The sequence below is a fragment of the Mesoplodon bidens genome (genome assembly GCF_964165515.1).
Source record: "Mesoplodon bidens genome assembly, chromosome: 19".
Classification (NCBI taxonomy): Eukaryota; Metazoa; Chordata; class Mammalia; order Artiodactyla; family Ziphiidae; genus Mesoplodon; species Mesoplodon bidens.
Genome location: NC_138179.1, coordinates 6,792,494 through 6,820,125, shown reverse-complemented (window position 1 = coordinate 6,820,125; position 27,632 = coordinate 6,792,494). Strand labels below are relative to the sequence as shown.

General features: G+C 35.6%; 1 protein-coding gene across 5 annotated transcripts in view; it reads right to left on the bottom strand.

Annotated features, from left to right (window-relative positions):
- Positions 1-279: 279 nt before the first annotated feature.
- INTS2 (integrator complex subunit 2) overlaps positions 280-27,632 on the bottom strand; it is a 53,162-nt gene continuing 25,809 nt past the window's right edge. For all 5 annotated transcript variants that reach the window (XM_081220013.1, XM_081220012.1, XM_081220011.1 and 2 more), the window contains exons 16-25: positions 17,571-17,675; positions 15,229-15,393; positions 13,766-13,967; positions 10,223-10,348; positions 6,576-6,774; positions 4,284-4,535; positions 3,823-3,930; positions 3,584-3,689; positions 2,424-2,600; positions 280-2,320 (exon numbers count right to left, since the gene is read on the bottom strand). In XM_081220013.1, coding sequence (XP_081076139.1) covers positions 2,151-2,320; positions 2,424-2,600; positions 3,584-3,689; positions 3,823-3,930; positions 4,284-4,535; positions 6,576-6,774; positions 10,223-10,348; positions 13,766-13,967; positions 15,229-15,393; positions 17,571-17,675 — 1,610 coding nt within the window. In that variant the 3' untranslated portion in view covers positions 280-2,150. The remainder of the gene's footprint in view (positions 2,321-2,423; positions 2,601-3,583; positions 3,690-3,822; positions 3,931-4,283; positions 4,536-6,575; positions 6,775-10,222; positions 10,349-13,765; positions 13,968-15,228; positions 15,394-17,570; positions 17,676-27,632) is intronic.

Sequence of the window (27,632 nt, the reverse complement as noted above, 5' to 3'; positions counted from 1 at the left end):
TCCTTAAAAATACCTTCAAATTATTATTCTGCTTTTACAATTTTCTTTAAATATCAAAATCTTTTAAGTAACTGCTCCAGGGTAACTACTCTGATTTTCCTCTCCTGAATTCCTAAGGCTCTCAACTGACTCTCACCTTGTATTGCCTTTTGATGTATGTAGCGTAACAAAAAGGGATACACATAGTTTCTGGAGCCAGACAGTCCTGGATTCCAGTGCCTTGAACTGTTCCTTTCAGGTTAACGGTGGTGAAATGAAACACAAAAAACTACAAGTTCATTTGATAAAGAATATGAATGTTTATAAACCAATATTCAAAATAGCTGCACACATCTGTTTTTCACTTGAATAAAAAAAATCACATTGTGACAAATGTTATAACCTTAACTTAAAATACATGAATATTAACATTTACTAATATATTTACACATTTAATTTACATCATCAACAAACGTGATGAAAAACAGCATATGTTATTATTTTAACACAGCAGGTTTTGACCAGTCTTTGAAAAATTGATCCAGGAATGTGCACTGCATTTAGTTAGAAAACCTTTTCTGAATTCCTAGAGGTTACCTACTCACACAAGATATTCCAAAGCCTCAGTTTAAACAAAACAAAAGAAAACGAAACAGGAGCAGTTGTACTTAATTTTAAGACTACAAAACTGCCTTGTTTAAAAATATGAAAATTCTTATAGTTTGTTTTTAAGTGTACGCTTTTATTTTTTGCATCAAAATTACTTAATTGAACTTCAAGCATCTAATAAAAGTTATAAATACTCTCATCGATGATACTGTGCACTTCGTGATTTAAAACAGATACAAATTAGTTCTTATATAATACCCTTATGAGGTAGGGCCAGCAGTAATCCCGTTTTACACAGAGGAAAATAAGATGTGACTATTTGCTAGTGAAAAGGCTGAAATTAAATTTTTTTTTCTTAAAAACCACACTTTCTTATTAGCCTGCCTTATTTCTTTTATAAGTGAAGAGGTCTGTTTCAAGTGGGGTGGGAAGGGGGCGTTCATTCAGGTGTATCTCAGAAAGCAAAGAGAAGTACCTTCTACACTGGATACTTCACTAAGAAAAAAAAATGAGGATTATGGGTTATCTGAATGCATCTACCTAATCAATGGACATTCCTAAAAGAGGACTGCAAAATCCTTCCACAACACAGTATTTTCCCTTTTAATTTTTCCTGTGGTCCAAACACTGTATATATTTTTGTACTTCAAAATCTAGAATTATGATGTGAATTATAATCCTGATGACAAACCAAGAACTCTTTAATCCAGTGGGTTTTATTGCTCTGAACTTTAATTAGATACCAATGTATTTCCCCCCTCTGACCATTATAAAAATAAACTTTAAAAAAACTAAATGAGACATCCTTTCAGGTTCTTCTCTGCACAAAGATGTTTCTGTAAACACTCTTAAACCAGTATCTTAAAATTCCAAATTATTCAAGTATCTCTTTAAACATATGGCTTCATATATTAGTAAAAATTGAAGCAAATATGTAAAATCTTAAAATCTTCATCTGTAATTCCATGAAAATCATTCACAAAAAGCTATTTGCCTTTTTTAAAGCCTTCTCAATACTATTTCTTGAGAAAAGGAATTCCATCTTGCATTACTCTTACTTGCATTGCAAGTTTTAGAGGTTTCTATTTGGGTATCTAAACTCCTAATTTTTCCTGAATTCTCCCTTCCCTTTTTCTCCCTCTCATCATTGCATCAATATACCCTGTTACTAGCTGACAGGTAAATACTAGGGCTACCCACAGACTTATTTTTATAAGAAATAAAATCAAAGGCATGGCAGTTTTTCTTCACTTCAAAAGCTTAATACAAGGCTATATTCACTTTCCAGTAATGAGTTTCTTAAATGTGCTCCCAACAGAGAAAGCTCAGCTGCTACAAAAAAACATACCAGCAAAGTAGATCCAAAGAACTGCCAATCAAATACAAGCAAGCATAATTCTCAAGAGAGTTCTAAATTGTATTCATGTTGAATTGAATCGTTTTGGTGATTCCAAGACGTTACTGTTCCCATTCAGTTTAGTTGTTATAAGATGCAAATTCATGTTGGGTATATGCAGCAAAACAGCTTCATTTTTTTGTTTCAAGTTTTTTTTGTTTTTTTTTTAAATTCCACTAACACTCATGTTTATTATTTCAATTATTGTGCTTTCAATACAATGACAGAGCTGTACATCAGGATCCATGCTTCCCGTGTCCCTAGGTCCATTTTTGTAAGATGGATCTTTACAGATTCCAGACCATCCACTTGGTTTCTCCTTTATTTGTTGAAGGCCTAAAAACATAAGGAAAAATAAATAAGGCAAGAAATCTGGAAAGGATTTGGGCCTTTCTGTTTGAGATATTAAAACAACTCTTGAAAATAAGTTACTACTTACGCGTAATAATCGGATCGATGTCTCTTGTCTGAGTGGCAACATCAGAGGCACAGACTTGCCCTATTTGGATCAACAAAGACATAATATCCTCATACAGTGGAGGAAATGCTCGACAAAAAGAGACCAAACTTGGCAGAGTTGGCATGAAAAAAGCATATCGCTTAGCCTGTGTTAAAACTGTTAGAAAGAAATAAAACAGAATTTTTCATTTTACAGACACAAATTCAACATACATGACCTATACAATATACTAAGTACCATGCCCTGTGCTGAGGATACTAAGTTTTCTAAGACACGGCCAGCCCCTGCCTTCAGGGAGCTCATAATCTAGTAGTCAGCCATCATCCAACACATAAATGCTTATGTCCAAACACTGTGATAGGTGCACTGCATGCATTGTTTCATTTAATTCTCACAATCTTATGAATGAAAAAAGTATTTCTATAATACCTATTTAATATATGAGGAAACTCTTAAATAAACCTTAGAGAGATTAAGAAGCTTCTTCAACTCCAGTTAGCAGTAGAGTTGGGATAGAACTCAGGCAGTGTAAGATCTTAACCACTGCAAATAATTACAACATGAAGTGAATACGATGGAAAGATAAATGAATAGATTATTATGGGAGCACTGAGAAAGGATATGAAATTGACTAAGCCATAACTTTTAAAGGTTGAATTATAGTTCATATCTTTTAGTTTATTTTCATACCATTTTACTTAACAACCTAGAAGGTGGTTAAAATGTTAGGGTATGTTTTAGAACTTAAGGAAACAACTTATATATTTATCTCTTATTTATACAGATGATTATATTTTTCTGGAATTCTAAGCATTTGTAATAGATTGTAACTTGTTTTCGATTGACATAATTATATTCAGAAGGTAGACTTGATTTCCATTTGTAAAATATGGAATGCTTAGTATATTTACTATAAATCTATATACAGTCATTCACAAAAATGAAAGATACAACTCGCCTACCTACTCATCTCCTCTACACTATACATCACATTTGTCATAGGAAAATTTTCAAAAAGAATAATTCAAAAGATGGCATAACTATTAGTGACACAGAAAACATGGTGTCACTAAATTCAGAAAAAATATGTACTACTTTATGTTAGAAATTTTTGTTATTGATGTCGGTTGGCTACACACCTGTTAGCAGAGTTCCCATGACATTGACAGCTAAGCGAGCCACACTGAGTGACTTTGGTAATGCATACTGGATACACAAGTGAGAAAGCAACTGGATAGCAAATATCTGTAACACAAAATCCAAATATTACATGTTTCTGAAGAAGGTCTTTAAGTATTAAAAATTGTAAAATGTTTTATATAACTAGCAAGATTAGAGGGAGATCAAAATTCTCCTAAAGTTTCAAAATGCTCATTACCTGTTTTTCAAGTTCTGGCTGTGCAATAAGCTCAGGTATGAAATCCAGACAGATGTGCATAGATGGAATACCTGCGACTGTCAGAGGCAAAAGTTCACATGGATAACCCTATCTCAACAAGGAAGGGGGGAAAAGTTAGAAATAAAATAGCTGCAAGTCAAATACAGATAAAAATATAAAGGAAGGTTTCACTTCCTTTATGTAACAGTTGCTCAGAAGCCTACAAAGCCCTACATGTTTCCTGGCATTTCACCTCTCTGATGCACTAAAATACAAATAAATTATATGAACACTTTATTAGGCTGAAATCAAATTTTAAAAATCTGGATTTTTCTCCATATTGCAAAGGACCATGATCATTTGCATGACCTCCAGTTTCTAAATGATTCCTATTAATTTAGTACTTCAAAACTACCCCCAAATAAAGTTCAACCATAAAGAATCATTCTTTGAAACCAGACCTGAAAGTGAACAAGCTTAGCAATGTTGGGATCCGCAATGTACATTTGGTGCAACAGACAACAGATAAGGCACTGAACTTCTCGAAGGTTACAGAGCAAATTGTCTTCTCCTTCCTCCATTCCTGTAGTTGGAGTGCTGGCAGTAATAACGCTTTGAACATTCCTTAGCAAGCTGTCTGGATTGACACGCTTTGCCTTCTCATCTTCAGTAGGTAAGCAAATCTCCAAGAGAATCTGGACAGCTGCACTATCCTACAAGCAAATAAAACACAGTGAATTTAAGAAGTTTCTGAGAAGTTTGTTTGAAAACCAAATCTGATTTTCACATGAACACATGTGATAAAAATAACTGTTTCTTTAAAAAACAAAAAGCAAAGAGGTACTTCTAAGAGAAAAAGTGAACAATCTATAGGCCAGTGGTTCTCATCTTTTTTAGGACCATGAACCCTTTTAAGAATCTGAAGAAAACTGTATACCCTCTCAGCATAAAAATTAACATATGTAAACAAAGCAACATATGGCATAATTTCAGAGTGGTCACACATCTCTAAGGCAGATACATGAGCTCAAGTTTAAGAACATCTACTACAAGAGTATTCTAATTCAGTGTCATCCAAAACAGGCCCTAGGGCAAAAAATGACTTCTACTGGAATCTCCTTTCCTTCCTCTTAAATTCCTACTTCTCCCAGGATCCTATCTTGTATTCCCCTCTTTTTCTCACCTCTGAAGATGGTGGTTAATAATTAATGCCTAAAAGTCACTCCCCAAAGCTCTTTTTCCTTTTAATTTGAAGATAGGCTCTTTAAGGCTCTGGAAAGATTCTGCCTTACCATCCATTCCAACTGTACAACTCATTATTGCTCAGTCTACAAGCTTGAGTGCCATTTCATAGAAAAGTAGTTTCTTGAGGGGTGATCTACTTAATGCCCCTGCCTATAAAGGAGAGCTATAATCACTCGCATCTAGCAGGAAGAAGGAAAAAGAAAATGAATACATAACATGCATCTCTGAAAGATTGCCACTGCCTGGGATAGAAGAAAACAATTACTCCATCTACCTGTTTAATAACTTAATTATAAACTAAGGTTACCTTATATTAATCATTTATAAAGTAAACTTTAGTTTATAATCATTCTTGATGGTGTTTGGGTTGTTACTGTTTTATGTTGTTGTTTTTTTTTATAGACTCTGGAGCCAGCCTCCCCAAGCTTGAATCCCAGCTTCCCCACTTACTAAATGTATAACCTTGAGCAAGTCACTTAACCTCTCTGGATCTCATTTTCCTAACCTGTAAAAATGGAGATAATACTCCATACCTCATAGGTTGGTTGTAAAGAGTAAATGAGTTAATATACATAAAATACTCAGAATAGCACCCACCATATAATAAGCATTATATAAATGGTAGCTATTACCATCATCAATCCCTTATCTGAAACTCTGAGGGTCAGATTTATTTTAGAACTCAGATTTTTTTTCTGTAATATTATATAACACCTCCAGCAGAGACTAAGGCAGTACATTGTAATCAAATGTATTAATATTTCTGCAACAAAACATACCAACATTCACATTAAGTGGGATAAAGGCCATAAATAGTTTCACATCAATTCAGGTCAAGTTTTAACACAAACGAGGTCACATCAGGTCAGGTTTTTCTGCCAAGTGAATTACCAAAAAAAATGCCACAGTTTTCACAGCTTTTTGGATTTCTGTATTACAGATAAGGGATTGTGGACCTATATTATTACTCTAATTCCCCTTATTGCCAATGAAAAGATTTCAGAAAATATATTTCAAACTAAGAAAACATTTCTACTTTGAAGACCTCAAACTGCTTAGCATTCAATCATCTCACATGTGCTGCATTAGTCAAAAATTACTACCTAAGGCTGCAGTAAATTCTATATTGTTATAAAACTTTTCTAAATATAAACTTTAACTACTTGTGTTGTTATAGTATTTATCACTGCCTGATATTTTATTATATATATATACACACACACTTCTTGTCTGTCTCCACCATTTGATTTTTTCCACCATTTGATTTTAAGAAACAAAAGTCTTATATTTTGTTAAAATAGAAATCTCACTAAAATGGCTATTAAATAAAGCCATGAAGATTATTCCTGATTTTAATAATTCAGAAGCAAAGGTAACACCATTATAATATACCTTCTGTAATAAAAGGAATGTATAATATGTCACCACTGTATATAGAAGCCATCTATTTAACTGATTATATTAACAGGAAAGCCCTTGGCCTTTTTGACTAAATTTTACTTTATTACCTGAGCAGCCAGTAATGCATTTTTCAATTCCTCTCTGGTAACTTCTGGGCCATCAGTCTGTCCAACTAAACCTATTGTATTATTCTGAGAAAGCCTATCTTGCTCGGCTGTTTCCTTCAGATGAGCACTAAGGTAGGCTTTGGATGCCAGAAGATATCCATTCAACATATGTAGAGTAATATCCATCAGTGGGGGGCATCTAAACACAGAAAGAAGAAAAGAAAAATATGTGAGAAAAAATATAAATTTATAAGTTAGTCAGAACATGGTCAGTCAATTTGAATAATTAGAAAAACCTGAACAGTACCTGAAAACATTAGAAAAGTTAACACTTTACCCACCAAAATATTCATTCTCAAAAATGAAAGCTTAATATATATATAATTCTCTGTATTTCAAGACTGTATGAATAGTATTATCTATTTCATCTTATCAACTAAAATCAAATATAATATATACCCTAGAAAAAAGGCATTCCTTTTTACAAAAAAATGGCACTACCATTAAATATCTTAGATATGAGCCTGCAAGGCAGCTGTCCTCAAAGACAAATAGTCTAGGGACTTCCCTGGTGGTCCAGTGGTTAAGACTCCACTCTCCCAATGCAGGGGGCATGGGTTTTGAGCCCTGGTCAGGGAACCAAGATCCTGCATGCCCCACAGCACAGTCAAAACAAAAAATGAATACAGTTATTCATTCCTCAAAAATTGTTATAAATTAAATTTAAATGAGATAATAGATATAAGAATTAAATGTAAAAAAAGGAAACCAAAAAAGATAAATCAGTAACCACTAAAATATTAAAAGCCAAGCCCTTAGAAAAACCTGACAATGCCACTTCCCAGCCTATCACAGACTGAGTACGTGCGCATAAACAGGCAGCACAGCTTTGGTTTTAACTGTGAAACACTGGAAATGTCAATACTTTTTCTGAAATGTTCAAATTTTCTACAGTAAACATGCATGTACTAATAGTGGAAAAAAAAAAAAACATGTCAATGGTTAAATAAACCATGGCAATATTCCCAAAACTGAAGATAAGAATCACCTGGAGTATTTATTTTTAAAAAAAATCCTAAACTCCACCAGACATTCTGAATCAGAGTTTTTAGAGGCCTGTATATATGGAATACTACATAGCAGTTAAAACAATGAGATGGAACTATGCATACTAATATGGAAAACATGTTCAAAATGGTAAGTTTTTTTAAAAAAAGAACAAAATAGAGCCTACCAAAAACCACTTACGTTTTTTAATACCACCCGAAACAAAAAAGTAAATATTTGTTTATAAATTTGTAAATACATAGAAAGTGAAGCTACATACACACCATTATGACAATAAAGTTTCCTCTGGAGATGGAACTGGGATTGGTCAATAGTTCAAAGAGGAACTTTGCTTTAAAAATGGCAGCAGTGTAGATATGAGAGAACAAGACTTTTCACTGTACACCTTTTCCTTGTTAATCTTGTTTGTGCACTTATTAATGTATATAATGAAAACTTTCATGCACACATAAAAAAGGGAATATTACAATGAACCTCTAAGAACTCATCACCCAGCAGCAAAAGTTATCGACACATCGCTAGTCTTATTTCACCCACACCCCACCATCCACTTTCCCACCATCACCACTGGTTAGTTCAAAGCAAATCCAAAATGTCATGTCTTCATATTGTTTGACATTTTTAAAACCCAACTAGATGATCACTTAGAAAAAATCAAATTTTAAAAAACGAAATTAAAGGCAAAACAATAGAACAATAAAAGAAAAAACTGCACTCTATATACAAAAAGCTGATATCCTTTATACATAAAGAGCTCTTTAAATCAAAAAAGGTAAGCATTCTAATAGAAAACTAGGCTAAATGTAAAGAAGAAATACCAATAACCAATAAGTATATTAAAATATTCAATCTAAGAAAAATATAAATTAAAATGGGAATCGATTTTTCACTTATCAAATTGGAAAAATTATATAAAACTGTAGGAAAGTGTACAATATCAAACATCACTATAGGAATGTAAATAGGTTCAGCCATTCTGAGTGGCAGAATGAAAACATGAATCAAAGGACTTAAAAATGAGCATGTTCCTTTTGTCTCAATAATTCCATTTTTAAGAATCATTTCTAAGGAAATAGTACACAATAGTTACCACAGCACTATCAATAATAACAAAAAATGGAAATAAACAAAATATATCCAACAATAGGGAACTGAATTAAGCATAGCATATCTATGTGGAATACTACGTAGCCAATTAACAGAAGATCTATTAACATGAGAAAAGGTTCACAAGTTGTTAAGTGAAAGATCTAGGCTACAAAAACATTTCATACATTATGATAGCATAATTTAACAGCCTCCTGAACAACTGCGGGTGATTTAGGTGAAAGGTTACCTACTTAAGTGGATTTTTAACACTGATAAATTGTTTTAGAAATGGCTCTTCTCTAGAAGTGTTATTTACTGTTTTCTTTTTATTAAATAGATACTTAATGTCATTTATACTGTTTATTCTTCTGATTCCTCTTCCCTCTGAGACCTTGATCTCACCAAACCATATTTGGCTGATTCTGCAGATTTTGCCACTTCAAGAATTTCATCCCCAGGGTTAAAGGCAGATGAGTATATTACTGTCTCCTAGTTAGTCTTCTTTACTCCAGTTTCTTTCCCCTCTGAACTATCTAGTGTGACCTTCTCTTTGTAAGTTACCACCTAAATGACCTCCTCAGCCTAACATTCAAGGCCCTCCATAGCCTGACCTTAACCTAACATTCCAACTCTAAAGTGTGTTCTCAAAAACTAAGCCTTCCACTCAAGCCTTTTTCACTCTTGCTTTTACACTTTTGCTCACACTATTCTTTTTCTCACAATACCTTCTTTGACCTCTTACTCCCCATCACTACAGTATCTGTTCATCTAAACCCTATTTCTACACTTCAAAATACTACTCAAGTCTCACTTCCTCCTGAAACTTTTAACACCATTCATTTACTGTACCATTCATCTGCATATGACCATATTATTTAACTTTTCAGGTATTTATCTTATTTCCCGATACAAGTGATAATCACTTTAAAGGCAGACCCCTCAACTTGTATATCTTTGTTACTATTTAGCTTAGCAACTAGAAATTCAAATATTAATGATGTGAATTAATTAATCCCACCTCTTGAAGTGAAGCTACTTCAAAGCAACTGATTAAGTTAAGCAATTGGCAAGGAAGTATAGACAAATGTAGAATCAATAAAGCTAACATCACAATTAAGGATTCCAAAAGGATCACAATTTTAATGCACATAATGATTCATAATAAACCAGTTTTTTAAAAGCTTTTTTCAACAATGATATGAGAAATGGTATCATTTTTCACTATCTTGACTCTGAGAGAAAGAACAGCCACTATTGAGGGCTGCCAAATCCAAAGATGACATCTTGTTAAGACTAGGTTTATTAATCACATATTAAACTGAAGTTCATGAATATAGACAACCAAAAAAAAAAAACCAAAAACCTCACAGGTCATACGGCCAAGTTACCTGCAAGAACACGAAGATATAAGTTTAAACTGAATTTCTTCAATTTCCTTTGACTCTCCAAAGCATAACTCTATAGTAAAAATGAACTCAAATGACACATACCTGTACACCCTCTGATCACATCTTAGCACAATGAGAGGATCTATCATCAGATCATTCTGAGTATACTTTTGCTGTCGTACAAACTTTATTGACGGTTGAAGTGCATTAACTGTCATTACCCACAGCCTGATGAGAAAATAATCATATGTTCAAAAACAGCTATATCATAATTGAAACCTGTAGCCACCATCCAGTTCCTTTTATCTTAGAAAGATATAGTCAGGAAAAAAATTAGAGAACAGGTGTAAATGAACTTGGAAAAATTAAAAACTATAGAAATCTAACCTATTATTATGTTTCTATAACAAATGAAGATAAAACAATAAACAAAAGTAGTTTCAAAAATCTTCACAGTTGTAAGGGAATAATCATGGCATATAAAATCAGAATTTGAATTAAAACCTCAGTTATACCATACTTGCTATATGACTCTGTATAAGTCATGGAACCGCTCTGAACTGTTTCCTCCTCTGTAAAATATGAATATAATACCTATAAATGAAATGATATCCACCAAAGCACTTTGAAACTGTAACTGGCCCCATAAATTATTGTTCTACATTTATCATCACAGAATCTAAATATGAGATGCCACTTTGAGATTAAACATCAATAGACTATAAAAGTGGTTACTAACCTGACTACACATCAGAATTACTGAAGAATATGCCAATATGTAGGGTATCTGACCTCTTACAGTGAAGCCCAGGAGTCCACCAACCCCACCTCACACACAGAGCTTGCACACTCTTAAATGAGTGGATAGCCAACAATCATCAGACATTTAAAGAAAGTTTCTACTTTGAAAAAGATTAAAATATACAAACAGAAAGAAAGGAATGCCAAAGAAACAGAGAATATAGAGATGAGAAGAAAAAAAATCTTAAACCTATAATTAATTTCCTTAAAGGATAGAATATGTCATATATGAAACAAGAATAGGAGGCATTTATAGATTCTCAGATAAGAAAGAGCTCTTAGAGATTTAAGACTATAACAGAAATATTTTAAATTCAAAGGAAAGATCAGAAGACAACAGAGGAAATATCCAGAAAATGTACATAAAAATTTAAAAATAGAGGAGAAAGAAGGAGAAAATCAGAGTAAGTTCAAGAGGTTTAAAATCCAAATTGCAAAAAATTCCAGAAAACAGAGGGAAAGAAAGTACTGAAGAAAAAAAAAATACAAGTAACTGTCCTAGAAGTGAAGACATCAGCATTAGTCCCCGGACAAAAAAAAAGGCCAACCAAGTGCCCAGCACCATGAATTTAAAAAGACCCAAACCAAAATGTATCATCATGAAATTTCAGAAACAATGAAAAAGAACCTAAAACCTTTAAGAGAAAAAACAATGGTCACATACAAAGGATTGGGAATTGGTATAAGATTAGATTACTCAAAAGCAATCAGGAAAGCTCTAATTACTTCAATAGAATAAAGCTTTCAAATTGCTAAAAGAAAAAATAAGCTAGAATTCTACACCTAGCCTAATATCAATCACATGTGAGGGGAAGAATAAAAACCTTTTCACATATGAAAGCTTCAAAAAAAATAAATTTCCCAAACACCTTTCCCAGGAAGCAACTTGAGCGTTAGTTCCACTCACTTAAATAAGGAACTAAATCAAGAAAGACAAAAACATGGACTCAAACCAAGAGACAAAGCAATTCCAGATGGCTACTGTGAATGTCCCAGATTGAAACATAAGGGTGGAAAGATCTGAAAGGTTTCCAATGAAAAATGTTACTAATATGTTACCTGATGTGTTAACAACTAATGTAAATTTCCATTCAATAATAAAGTTTGAGAGTGAATTGGTTATTGATACAAAAAAAACAAGGGGGCTTCCCTGGTGGCGCAGTGGTTGAGAGTCCGCCTGCAGATTCAGGGGACACGGGTTCGTGCCCCGGTCTGGGAAGATCCCACATACCGCGGAGCAGCTCGGCCCGTGAGCCATGGCTGCTGAGCCTGCACGTCCAGAGCCTGTGCTCCGCAATGGGAGAGGCCACAACAGTGAGAGGCCCGCATACCGAAAAAACAAAAAACTAAAAAACAAAAAAAACAAGGGCTTCCCTGGTGGCACAGTGGTTGAGAGTCCGCCTGCCGATGCAAGGGACACGGGTTCGTGCCCCGGTCCGGGAAGATCCCATATGCCGCGGAGCGGCTGGGCCCGTGAGCCATGGCCGCTGGGTCTGCGCGTCCTGAGCCTGTGCTCCGCAACAGGAGAGGCCACAACAGTGAGAGGCCCGTGTACCGCAAAAAAAAAAAAAAAAAAAAAACCTGAACTCAGGGTTTGTATATGGAGTATGAAGGAGGGCAGTTGTTTAAGAGAGAAATTGTAATCAAAGGATGTCATATACATCAGCTATAAATAACACTTATGTAGTCATAATAATATGCACACTGAATATTTCTTTAACCAAAAATTCTGATATAACTGTGTTGGGAGAAATGGAGGAAGGGGGAATATATGAAAGAAGAGGGACTCACAGGGGAAGCAAGTAAGAGTGCTAAATCTTCATCTTGTATGAAGGATTTTGTAGGAAGTCAAAAGATAATTTCTAAATTGGAAAGTCAGGAAATCATAGTAATTACAAGCATATGATTGAGATACATGGTGGGACATAAATGCCAGAATTAAAAGATAAAGGAGCTGAGAATAATTGTCTCTGAGGATCAATAGTCTAAAATGGGAAGGTGGGGGCAGACCTTATACACTATTTAACTTACGTGCATTCATTAATTTGATATAAGTAAAAATCAAACTTAAAAAGTATAAATATTCCGGGGCTTCCCTGGTGGCGCAGTGGTTGAGAGTCCGCCTGCCGATGCAGGGGACATGGGTTCGTGCCCTGGTCTGGGAGGATACCACATGCCGAGGAGCGGCTGGGCCCGTGAGCCATGGCCGCTGAGCCTGCGCGTCCGGAGCCTGTGCTCCGCAACGGGAGAGGCCACAACAGTTAAGAGGCCCGTGTACCGCAAAAAAAAAAAAAAAAAAAGTATAAATATTCCCAGACCTACTGAATCAGAATCTCAGGTAAGTCCAGCCCAGTATTTGTTTCTAGAGCAGACCAAGTGTTTTTGATGCAATCTATGGAACAGCAGAGACCCATCTGACTAAAGACAAAATACTGAATCCAGCGTTCCACTCTGATTTAATTGGCATGGGTTACAACTTGGGGATCAGGAATTTTAAAAACTCTCGAGGTGATTTTAATGTACAGCAAAATTTGGAACCACTGCAATGATGCAAGACACAATGGTAATCTAAATCACAATTAGCCACAAATGACTCTACATGAGAACTCCCTTTTAAAGAAATTTCTCAAGTTGGAAATTCTTGAAGGTTTCTCTCTGTTTCTTAAGATAGAGTTTATTCTTTTCCTTAAAGTTACAACAACTCTTTAATTAGTGGTCTTCAGAAAGGATTTATATTGTCAAAAAGTTTTTTTTAACAATTTTTTTCAACATTTAAGTTTAGGTTATTGAATACAATCACTGCTATACACTTATCTATTACATGTAACAATACACTGAAATTACCTTCTAGGCATCACAGTATTAAGAACCATCCATAGTTTATTGACCGTTTGAAGAATTCGCCTCGGAACCCCTGAATTCAACAGCTGGTTCATATTGGATGTTAATACTTCTGCATATGGTATAAGTTCACTGGCAGAGAGTAGAGTCAAGTGTTCTAGAATCTGCATCACTTGTGTGTGACTTACTGGGACAGCTGAAAATGCTAAAAGGAAAACTTCACAGTCATAATCTAAATAGTATACAGCTTACCAAATAGGAAGTAATATTGCTCTATCAAACTATAGGCGAAGCAAATCAAGAAAATATTGCTTTAAAAAAAGTAAAACTTTCCATTCTAGTCATAGTTGTGGGTATACTTAAAATTAGGCCCTTAAGAAAAATTGATGTTAAGGTGCAGTTATTTCATAAAGAACAAAAAATATCTCATTTAAAAAATCACATTAATGGGCTTCCCTGGTGGCACAGTGGTTGAGAGTCCGCCTGCCGATGCAGGGGACACGGGTTCGTGCCCCAGTCTGGGAAGATCCCACATGCCGCAGAGCGGCTGGGCCCATGAGCCATGGCCACTGAACCTGTGCGTCCGGAGCCTGTGCTCCGCAATGGGAGAGGCCACAACAGTGAGAAGCTGCAAAAAAAAAAAAAAAAAAAAAAAAAAAATCACATTAGTGAGAGTGACCCAAAGACAATGATTCACACTGATTTAAAAAATTGACTGAAACATGAAAATATACTGAACTATTGCTCTTGGTATTAACATTCATTTGAAAAATTCAAACTTCTTGACACCTTCCTTCAGGTAGCCCTTTATGGGCTATAAGCAGCTGTTAGTAAAAAGTAGCTAGGACCATGCTCCTTCAATAGAATAGTCACTAACCACTTCTGGCTACTGAGCACTTGAAATGCAAATAGTCCAAAAATGAGATGTGCTGTAAGTATAAAATACATAGACTTAGTATGAAAAAACAGTAAAATATTTAACAGTCTTTTTATATTGATTACGTGATGAAATCATAATATATTAGATATACTGGGTTATACAAAATAATTATTTTAATTAATTTGCCTTTTTTTTTTTACTTTTTTAATGTGGCAATATATAGCAAGTTTAAAATTGTATGTGTGGCTTACATCATATTTCTATTTCAAAGTGCTGACCTAGCTTATTATCCATTAACAGCAGATACATTGTTCTATTCCACAGCACTTATTTCTGACCAGTTTTAGGACTTTCCTAAAACCACATGACCTGTTTAGTGATATAATGTAGAACCTATGAGGAAACAGATGCAAGCATGTCAGAAAAAAATGGTAAAAAATCCTTAAACTCAAAGAGAATTACTTTAAATATATTCACCAAAACCCTGTTATATCTCCAGGAAAATTCTGGGTGATTTTAAGATTTCCACAGGCCTAACACCTCTGTGTACTACTAAAGGGGTAAAAGGCATACCAATTTATTATACCTTCTTGAAGTTGTTTAGGAGAGTGGTTTTTGGCATTACTAGTCAGGAGCATGCTTCTTAACAGGGCATCAGTCCCTGTGATTTCTTCTTCACAGATCCAATCATCCACAATGCATAAATGTGGGTAGTTAGTTGCAAGGAGACGAAGTAAAGCAGAATGCAACCCTTGAAAATTTAAAAGAAGTCAATTGGATTCTTTATTCTTAAACATCAAAATCTTCTCTCTCTTCTTACCCCTCTCTCTTCTCCCTTTCATTTACAGCAAGCCAAAGGCATCTCTGCCCTTCTTATGCATGCATACTACAGCTTAAGAACTTCTGTTCAGTAGTTCAGCCAGGGAATCTGCTTAAAGATCGCCAAGTGAACTGATACACAGGAAGCTGGAAGCCACTACTTTTGTCAAAAGTTCTCAAGCTTTCTTCCACCCTATCCCAGCATAAAAGTCTCCCATCAGGAAAATTAGTTTGACATAGCAGTCAGTTCAAGAGTTGAGTGGGGAGGAGAAAAAGAGAAGGGAAAAGAATGTTCATTTCGGGGAGATCATATATGGTTTGAAAAAGGCCTCACTCAGAAATTCTGATAGGCTTGGTAATTCCCTGGCGGTCCAGTAGTTAGGATGCCACACTTCCACTGCAGGGGGCACGGGTTTGATCCCCGGTTGGGGAACTAGGCTCCCGCATGCCGAGTGGCGCAGCCAAAACATAAATAAATAAAAATTTTAAAAGATTTTAAAAGAAGAAATTCTGATAGGCTTCTATAGGAGAACATGTCCTCTCCTCCAACCCAGGTGAGAATCATTGCTATAGATGAGTAAAATTAAAGTTGCCCAACTTGAGTACCTAAATGTACACTTTATGTGCATTTCCTCATTTCACCCTAACGTTCCTACAAGGTAAGCAATATTGTCTCCATTCTACTATGAGGAAACAGGCTGAAAGATATTTATTAACGTCCCCAAAGTCACACAGCTATGTCACCCAACCCAAGCAGTACTGACAATACCCACAAGAGGGTGCATTTGTCTTCTTTTAAGAAGGGTTAAGGAAGCTCAAAAGGATCGGGAAACCCTCCTTTGACTAAATCTAAGTCTTGTTTCTAATCTTTTGCTTACAGCATAGTTAGACTACTCATTATTATTATTGTGTAATAATAATGAGAAAATAAATGATGATACTGTAAAAATGCCTATTTCTATATATGAAGCGCCACTATGTTATTTACCTAATAAATGCTGCTGCTACTAAACAATTATTATCATCATCTCCAAAGTTGCAAGAGTTAGCAGTAAGAGTATCAGTAGTAATAAAAGTACGTTAGATCCAATCACCCCCTTATTATGCAACTTAGATCAAATCAAACCACTGCTTAGTCCCAAGAGGGTTAAGTATCTGTTTCCTTTCTCATAGAAACTGCTTAAAATAAATGCTTCTGTTTGAAAAGGCACTGTAACAATCAAAAGTGGTATTAAATTTAATGCACAAGTACATGTGTAGTCAAGACTTTCCCAAAACAGTCACAAAAATGACTGCTTACAATAGTGCAAATTAATCTACACTTCATAATCTCTTCAGTAAAACATGTTAGTTGCCAAAAGCTGCCAAATATAACATCATTTCTCTAGAAAGAGATAATGCAAAGATGTAATAAATAAATGCAGACATCTGGCTAAAGATGACGAAAGCAAGCTCATGTTCATCCTGGAAACCAACCGTAACAAAGACAGAAAAAGAAAATCCCCAACTTCAAAAAAACAAGCCAAAAAGAAAAAAACAAACATTCAAACATTATAAAAAGGTGTTCATTTAAGAAAAAATTTGAATTTCAAAAAATAGTACTATATTTCTACTTGACAGTTTTACAGTAAAAATATTATAGTAATTCCACACTAAGGAATGTTATGGAGCAATTAAAAACAATAAGGTAGGTCTAGATGAAGTGACATGATAAGATTTCCAAGACTCAAAGAGAAAAAAGCAAATCTCAGAAGAGATAGGGTACAATACCATTTAAAGTTTAAAAAAAGAATTTTTTACTTGTGTGTGTATCTATTAGCTTCAACCATATGAAACTGCATTTTTGGAGGTCAAAAATAGTTGAATACCTGTAATTTCACATGATTCAGCCTATAGAAAGGAATATCTGAAATTACACACCAAAATGAAACTAGGGCCTTGGGGGTGAGGAGCGGTTTGCAGGGAGTAAGACAGCAAGGGAGGTAAAGAGGAATTTCACTTTTGAATTGGGCTTTAAACACTGAGCACCTATTACACTGTATAACATCATAAATGGTAGGAACTTTTTAACAATAAAAGTTAGCAGTAAAACACAAATAAAACAAATACCTCCCAACTCCTGCTGCAGTCCTTGAGCCTGTCGAATAAGAAATTTGATGGGAATCTGATCCATTAAAGAAGACGAATATGATTTGGGCTTTCTTTGCATGGCAGCTGTCAGTCAAAGATTAAAAAATGTAAGATACAATGTCAGAAACAATAGAAATTTTAACCTTCAACACAAATGGGAACAAACACAATGTCAAATTACTTTTAATTCACTTAATCTGTGAATATAGTTCATAAAAGATGAAGAATCACTAGCAAAATAATGAATACACAGGGCAAGCAAGAACATACTTAAGGGCAATATCTCGGAAAATGCCCCGAAACTGAAACTAGGGGGAAGAAAAATCATGAGTGAGAGAAGCCACTTGCAGAAGTGCCCTGTACTAGAAAACAACAACAACAAAAAAAAACACCCAAACCTGAGAAGTCAGTCAAGACTCTCCCAAATGCAGTCATGCCAGCATGGCTTAAAGCTTCATGATGCCAACAGCCTTAATTTAATCATATTACGTATTAGTGGTGACTCTTTTTGATGAAAGTTGGGAAATATGAATGACTTCCTTCTCTCACAACTTCTACCTTCAACTAACAAGCACAAGCTTTTTTTTTTTTAAACAAATCCATCTTAATTTCTGTTCTTTTTCTTCTATCCTAAATCAGTGCCTACTCATCATTTATTTAAATAACTATTACGGCTCAATTTCCCAGACTCCAATTTCTCTGGTCTTTGATCCATCCTTCACACTGCTGCCATAGTCCTCTTATTTAAATTGAGATTTGGCCAGATCACATGTCTCTGGCTCCATGCTCAGAAACCTTCCATGGACTCCCAGATCCCACAGAGTAAAGGTCCTTGCAAATCAACGCTATCTTTCTTTGTCTCATCTCCACCATATGCTATATGCCTGACACCCTCATCTCATTCCAAGGTACTCTGCTTGTACACAACAAAACCACATGAGCATCTCAACCAGGGTGTCCATAGTTTGAAAAAGCATTTCCAATATACTTTTTCTTTTCCAAATACAAACCACACAGTGTAAAGCTCAACAAATTTTTATTGAAGATAAAAAGCATATGAGTGCAAGTGTTAGAATAAAGGTTGAGAATCATTGCCTAAACAGGCCATATACCTCTTGGTTAGATATAATCCCCCTTGTAAATTAATAAATTAGCATCCCAGTTTTCCACAAAAATCTTTTATGAACTGAGTAAGAATGTATCTCAAAACACAGTTTAAAAAAAACATAGCTTCCAGTGACAGTCAAATTCTAGTCCCAACACCATCCAGATTGAAAAGGAAGAAGTAAAACTGTCACCATTTGCAGATATGGTATTATACAGAAAACCTTAAAGACTCTATCAAAAAACTGTTAGAACTAAAAAAAAAAAAAAGGTGGTAAAAGCGACAAGTATTTCAGCCCACATAAGTGACTCTCATGCAAACGCTGAGGTGAATACGTGGGACCTCTACAGTAAGATGAGGGAGCTAGCATTTAAGGAGCACCTTAGGGTACATGGCTTTATGCCAGAACCAAATAATTTCCTAAAGAGTGAAGTACAGTTGGTTGGTAAATAAGTGGCTGAGGAGGCTTTTCTGGATGTCAAAGTTCCATAAAGGTAACAAGAATAAAAAAAAAAAGAAAAAACCTGCTAAAATTAATAAACAAATTCAGTAAAGTTGCAAGATATAAAATCAATACACAAAAATCTGTTGTGTTTCTAATACACCAATAACAAACAATCAGAAAGAGAAATTAAGAAATCAACCCCATTTGGGGATATATGTATACGTATAGCTGATTCACTTTGTTATACAGCAGAAACTAACACACCACTGTAAAGCAATTATACTCCAATACAGATGTTAAAAAAAAAAAGAAATCAACCCCATTTACAACTGCATCGAAAAGAATAAAACACCTTCGAATAAATGTAATCAAGGAGGTGAAAGACCTATATATTGAAAACTACAAGACATTAATGAAAGAAATTGAAGATAAAAATACATGAAAAAAGATGAAACTAGACCACTATCTTACACCACACACAAAAATGAACTCAAAATGGATTAAAGACTGGAACCTAAGACCGGAAACCATATAACTCTCAGAAGAAAACACAGGTGCTAAGCTCCCGGACACAGGTCTTGGCTGATTTTTTTGAATCTGACACTAAAAGCAAAGCCAACAAAAGCAAAATAAACAAGTGGGACTACTTCAAACTACAAAGCTTCAGAAAAGCAAAGGAAACCACCAATAAAATGAAAAGGCAACCTACTATATGGGAGAAAATATTTGCAAATCATATATCTGATACAGGGCTAATATGTAAAATATATTTAAAAACTCATATAACTCAAGAGCAAAAAACCAAACAATCCAAGTTAAAAACGGGCAGAAGGGGACTTCCCTGGTGGTACAGTGGTTAAGAATCCGCCTGCCAATGCAGGGGACACGGTTTGATCCCTGGTCCGGGAAGATCCCACATGCTGCGGAGCAACAAAACCCATGCGCACAACTACTGAGCCTGCGCTCTAGTGCCTGCAAGCCACAACTACTGAGCCCGCCTGCCACAACTACTGAAGCCCACACGCCTAGAGCCCATGCTCTGCAACAAGAGAAGCCACGACAATGAGAAGCACATGGACTGCAAAGAAGAGTAACCCCTGCTCGCTGCAACTGGAGAGCCCACACACAGCAACGAGGACCCAATGCAGCCAAAAATAAATAATAAATTAAAAATAAATAAAATTTTAAAAAATGGGCAGAAGATCTGAAGAGACATTTTTCCAAAGAAGACATACAGAGGTACAACAGGTACATGAAAAGATGCTCAACATCACTAATCATCGGGGAAATGGAAGTCAAAACCACAATGAGCTCTCACCTCATACCTGTTGGAAGGACTATTATCAGAAAGACAATAAACAAGTGTTGATGAAGATAAGGACAAAAGGAAACACTTGTGCACTGTTGGTAGGAATGTAAATTGGTGCAGCCACTATAAAAAACAGTATGGAGGGACTTCCCTGGTGGTGCAGTGGTTAAAAATCCGCCTGCCAATGCAGGGGACATGGGTTCAATTCCTGGTCTGGGAAGATCCCACATGCTGTGGCGCAACTAAGCCTGTAAGCCACAACTACTGAAGCCCACGCACCTTAGAGCCCACACACCACAACTACTGAGCCCACATGCCGCAACTACTGAAGACCATGCGCTCTAGGGCCTGCGTGTCACAACTACTGAGCCTCCATGCTGCAACTACTAAAGCCCATACGCCTACAGCCCATGCTCCACAACAAGAGAAGCCACCACAATGAGAAGCCCGCGCACCGCAACGAAGAGTAGCCCCTGCTTGCAGCAACTAGAGAAAGCCCGCACACAGCAATGAAGATCCAATGCAGCCAAAAACAAATAAATAAATAAATAATAATTTAAAAAAAGAAAACAGTATAAGGTTACTCGAAAAATTAAAAATGGAACTACCATATGATCCAGCAATTTCCCATCTAGGTATTTATCCGAAGAAAATGAAAACACTAACTTGAATAGATTATATATACCCACATGTTCACTGCCACATTATTTACAATAGCCAAGATATAGAAACAATCTAAGTGTCCATCAATGGATGAATGGATAAAGAAAATATGAGATACATACACACACACACACACACACATATATACATACAATGGAACGTTATTCAGCCATAAAAAAGAATGAAACTTTGCCATTTGTGACAACATGGGTGGAACTGGAGGGCATAATGCTAACTAAAATAAGTCAGACAAAGACAAGTACCATATGATCTCTTTTATATGTGGAATCATAAAAAAACAAAAACAAAAAAACCTTCAAAGATACAGAGAAATAATTGGTGGCTGCCAGAGGAGCAGGGGATGAGGGGTAAAAGAAATAGGGGAAGAGCGTCAAAAGGTAAAAAGAGAAAAAAGAAAAGAAATTCAATACTAAAAACCAATTTGAAACCACAACTCTGTGGCCCATCTTGATGGATATAAAATAACACTATTGTTTGTACAAAATAACATTAAAGAGGAAAAATGGAACATAAAATGGTATTAAGATAAATCGATTGATTATAACTAGGCAAAATGCTAATATATACTAGTAAAGATAGATTATTTTGAATAATAAAAATGGATTAATATTAAATATATATAAGTTCCAGTGATGGTCAAATCCTGGTTCCAACACTTAAAACTAAGGGAAGTCACTTAACTTCCCTGTGCCTCAGTGTTCTCACCTGTAATATAAAGACAACAACAGTACCCATCTCACAGAATTGTTGTGAGGGTTTACATGAGTTAACAGGTGTAAAGAGCTTCAAGTAGTGTTTGGCACATAACAAGCACTCAAATGTTAGCCAGTATTATTAAGATCTAGAGTCCCCAAGATCAACTTAGGGTAAAGTATCAACCTTTAAGTTTCTGGACTTATGAAACTGAAGACAAAATCCTGTTCACATCTTAATAATTCCATCAAAGAACTAGCAGCCCATGAAGCCCTGCCTAAAGCAATTATTTCTCTTTAACATCTCCATGAAATACAACATCAAGGATACTTAATCTTCCAGTAAAAGACTAAACTATAATTATGAAAGGCCTATGGGAACATCACTGGTTTTATATATTCAACATGAGCAATCACACTTCCAATTTTCTTCCAACGTGTCGCTTTCAAAGATTCAAATCTGGAGCTTCCCTGGTGGTGCAGTGGTTGAGAGTCCGCCTGCCGATGCAGGGGACACGGGTTCGTGCCCCGGTCCGGGAAGATCCCACATGCCACAGAGTGGCTAAGCCCGTGAGCCATGCCACTGAGCCTGTGCGTCCGGAGCCTGTGCTCCGCAACGGGAGAGGCCATGACAGTGAGAGGCCCACATACCGCAAAAAAAAAAAAAAAAGATTCAAATCTAACTTTTAACCTCATCCTCAACGAAACTGTGGGAATGTTTTGAATACTATTTACATGGCCCCTAGTTTTAATGACATTTTAATCCTTAAAACAATCCTATGGAAAACTAATTCACTTATGAAATTAGTGTAAACTTAATACCAAAGCCAGAAAAAAAAAAGAAGAAATGAAAAGAAAAAGGGAAAAAAGGCCAATTTCACTTGTTTACATACAGATGGAAATAAATCATATTTAAAAAAAAAAAAGACAAGCAAATCAAATCTAGCACCATGCTAAAAGAATAACATACCCAGAGCAAGTAGAGCCCACTCCAGAAATATACAGATATTAATTATACAACAAATTATATAAATAGACCAAATTATCCCAATAACTGCTGAAAAAGTATTCTCTTGATAAATTTAACAAAAAATTTTAAATGGTACTCTAAGAAATTCAGAGACTAATCCAAACTAAATGTCAATACCTTTCCTGTAACCAGAAAAAACTTGTTAAGAAAAAATTATACAGAACCTACAAAAAATAAAATTTAATTGACATAAAAAAATAACTTGAGGGCCTCCCTGGTGGCGCAGTGGTTGAGAGTCCGCCTGCCGATGCAGGGGATACGGGTTCGTGCCCCGGTCTGGGAGGATCCCATATGCCGCGGAGCGGCTGGGCCCGTGAGCCATGGCCGCTGGGCCTGCGCGCCCGGAGCCTGTGCTCCGCAACGGGAGAGGCCACAACAGTGAGAGGCCCGCATACCGCAAAAAGAAAAAAAAAAAAAAAAAAAAAAAAATAACTTGAATAAGTTCACTCATTCAAAAACATTTACTAAGTGGTTACTATGTTTCAAGTAATATATATTCTAAATGCTAGATACCGTAGCAAAAACAGATAAAAGTCAACCTTCATGAATCTTACATTTTAATAATTTAAAAGAAAAAATTATTTCAGGGAATTCCCTGGAAGTCCGATGGTTAGGACTTGGTGGTTTCACTGCCACGGCCTGGGTTTGATCCCTGATTGGGGAACTAAGATCCCACAAGCCACATGGCACAGCCAAAAAAAATAAAAATAAAAAAGACTTTAAAAAGAATTATTTCATATTTCTAGCTGGAAAGACTATTGTAAAGATGTAAGTTCTCTCCAAATTAATCTCTATGTTTAACATAATTCTAATCAAAATCCCAATACAATTTTCTTCTGTAGAATTTGACAAAATCATTATAAAGTTCATGTGAAAGGTTATATATGTGAGAATGGACAGAAATATTGAACAAGAACAATAATGGCTAAAGGAACTGGAAATGTCTAACATAAAAAAGAAAACCCAAAACCAGACACAGGTTTGTAATAAAACTTCGATACACATCAGAGCAACTTTCCAAAGTAATAGGAAAATGACATGTTATTCATTATGTGATGTTGACAAATAACCAATTATTTAAAAAAAAAACTGAATCTGCACCCCATACTTGACAGCAAAATTAATTAAAGGCATACATAAATTTTAAAAGTGACACAATAATGTCCTAAAAGAATAGATAGGTGATGAGTCATATAATGTTAGTACCTCGCTTTCAAAGAGTTTCCTCTTTATAAAATTCTATAATTAAAACACACCAAAAACAAGTAACAGTCAATACTGCAAAAAAATTGACACTCACATCTTATACAAACGCCTTATACAAAATGTCTATAATGTTATAACCTATCTGGAAAGCAATATAGCAATTTGTTTTTTTAAATCTTATAATTCCAAAATCTTTGATTTAGTAGTTCGGTCCTAAGGACAGAAATAAGTATACCTGTATACAGAGTGAGCTCTAAGGATATTCATTCCACCACTCTCTATAATGGCAAAATGTGGAAATAATTTAAATGTCCAACAATAAGGAATTTGTCAAGTAATGGTACATATTTATGAAGAAATATTATATAGCTATTAAAAATCATGTTTCAGAAAAAAAATTACTAAATAGGCAAATGTGTAAAGTGTATTATTAAAAAGAGTAGATTAAAAACATGATTCCCCCCCTCCAAAAAAAAAATATGATTCCAACTTTGTGAAAGTTATCATATGTGCAAAGACTAAAGGGTTTTCTAGCAAAATTCTATGGTGATTACCTCTGGGCAGCAGAATTATGGGTGGTTTTACTTTGGTCTTTGTACATTTTTCACTTCCTCAATTTCCTCCAGTAAACACACTTTTAATAAATGTTTTTATTTTAAAAGCCAGTTCTTTTGCATTAAGATATGAAAGCAATTAGGTAAATAATGAAATAAGTTTAAAAATTTTATACGGTTACTCTACACTACAGTCATTTAACTCTTAGAACCTTTTTTGGTCAAACTTGATTTTACAGCACTGAAACTTCAAGCTGCCAAGAAAAAACATCTGCCAGTGTTTACTTAAAGGTTTCTGCATTTTGATAGAGGCAGTTAGAGTTAACTTTCTTCTGGTAAGAAAATAATTAACTATCGAGTGCAAAGAAAAACTTCAAGTTCAGGAATTCAGAGGCAGTAAACATTACAGTTTCCCAAATACCACGGTATGTGTCTTGTTCTGCTGCCGACAAAGAAGGAAACTTCACACGAAACGGGACAGAAGCAGAAAAGGCAGCCAGACCCTGTTTTTAAATGAAGTTAAGCTTGAGGGAGAGAGTTAAGCAAGTAATACTTTTAGCCACTAAAGAGTGAGACTGTGTTTAGGATCCCACTGGCTGCTTTAAGAGCAGATAAACAGTTTCTCATATGTTCAATATTCATTAGTATTGTTTTTACTTCAAAAGCATGTAAAAACAAACTTTTACCTAGTAATAAAGTCTTCAGGTGTAATAAATAGGAAACACTTTTTAAAGTATAAAAACTGGAAATATAATAGTAATGCTCATATTTTAATTGGGTATTAGTACACAGGGATTTATTATATTATTATTTCTTACAGATATTCTTTTGGATCAATACACTATTTAACTAAAATTAATATGTACGCATGTATTATAAATATTTTAAAACAAATCAAAAATATGCATATGTGAAAAAATATGTATATATACAAACCCATTTTTTAATGACTATGATATTCTAATACTTGGCTCTATCTCAAGTGTCAGAATTCCATATCTGAGCTTCTACAGCTACCTGGTGGCTGCTAATAATGTTTAATATAAAGGCCAAAACCACAGACCAGTTAACAAGCTACTGAAACCACAACACAACTTCACAGGTAGGAATAAATTTGAGGAAGAATACTTATCTTTTTTGGCTGTGGAAAAGCAAAATTCTCTCATGTTGTGACATATTCTCCAATTATTTATTCCCTGTGGAGATAAGAAACTAGACTAGAAAAAAATCTCCTGAACTATGGGAAAAAATTCTCCAAGGAAAGGTTGATCCCTCCATTTGTCTTCTACATCCCATCTCCTCTCACCTATCAAGGACATCCCTCCAGGGATTCTCTCATCAGCCTTCCCTCTCTACTAGATTACTCCCAGCAGAATACAAACATTCTCTTAGCTCTTTCACCTTAAAAAGAAAAGAAGAAAAAAAAGTCCTCTCCTGACCTCATTTTCCTCTCCAATTATCACATTCATTTCTCTCCTTCTCTTTACAATTCCTCAAAAGAACTGTGTGTACTCACTGTCTCCAGTATATCTCCTCTAATTTTCTTTTGAATCCACTACAATCAGGCTTTCATCCTAAAAATAAGTGTTTACTTTACTAATAAAACTGTAAAGGTCAAAGGACCTCCAGCAAGCTATATGCAGTCATCAGCGGAGTCCTAACCTTACTTGATCCATCAACATCATCTGACACAGGTGAACTCTCTCTCCTCTTTGAAACATTCTTTCCTTGGCATCCAGGACAACAGATCCTCCTGAGTCTCCTCCCACACCTTCCCGTTTGGTAATCTTATTTAATGTCATGATTTAAATACCATATATATGCTGAAGAATCTCAAAGCTTCAGTGCTGGTATCTCCCCTAAATTCTAGGCCAGTATTTACAACTGTTTCCATAACATCCCCACTTGAAAGTCTATCAGACATCTCAAACTCCATACGTCCAAAACGAGCTCCTGATCCCCCACAGACCTGCTCATTTATTTCAGTCCATAGCCATTTTATAGGTTAGGCCAAAAGCCTCCACATCAACCTTGGCTCCTGTCTCTCAAACCTCATGAATCCATCAGCAAAACCTCTCAGCTCTACCTTCAAAATACATATACTGGGACTTCCCTGGTGGTGCAATGGTTAAGAATCTGCCTGCCAATGCAGGGGACACAGTTGGATCCCTGGTCCAGGAAGATCGCACATGCCACAGAGCAACTAAGCCCCTGCACCACTACTGAGCCTGCTCTCTAGAGCCCGCGAACCACAACTACTGAGCCCACATGCCACAATTACTGAAGCCTGCGTGCCTAGAGCCCATGCTCCGCAACAAGAGAAGCCACTGCAATGAGAAGCCAGTGCACCACAGTGAAGAGTAGCCCCCTCTCGCCACAACTAGAGAAAAGCCTGCACGCAGTAATGAAGACCCAGCGCAGCCAAAAAAAAAAAAAAGAAAAAAATACATGTACACTACTACCAGTCCAGACCACCACCATCTTTTGCCTAGAATCTTAGAAAAACCTAACAACTTTCCTCTAATCTCCCAGTTCCTTTTCCAAGACTCAATCCAGGCTGGGTTGTACTCCTAACCTAAAATCCTTAACTTTCCAATTAAGATCCATCAGACTCCTGCATAAAGAACAGCAGCTTCACACGAACCAGGGTTGAACTGAGCATGTCATTGGGGACTGGGATACGTAATCTTTAAAGGTTCTTCCAGTCCAAAAAATTCTGAGTGACCTGTTAATCCTGCATGGTATATACACGAAAGTTGGCTACACTAGTCTCTGTACTTTTCTGTATTAAGATTTTTTTTGGCTAGACATTAATTTAAACAAAAACTAAGGGTGTATCTTAGTCCCCTGCTACAGTATTAATGGTCTGAGTTCTCCCCAGAATACCTGCTTGTAACTCATTCCCCTACTATCCATTAAATCACAAGTGTCATATTCCTTAACAGAATTCATTACACGTGGATAAAAGTGGGAGACTAGGGCTTCCCTGGTGGCGCAGTGGTTGAGAGTCCGCCTG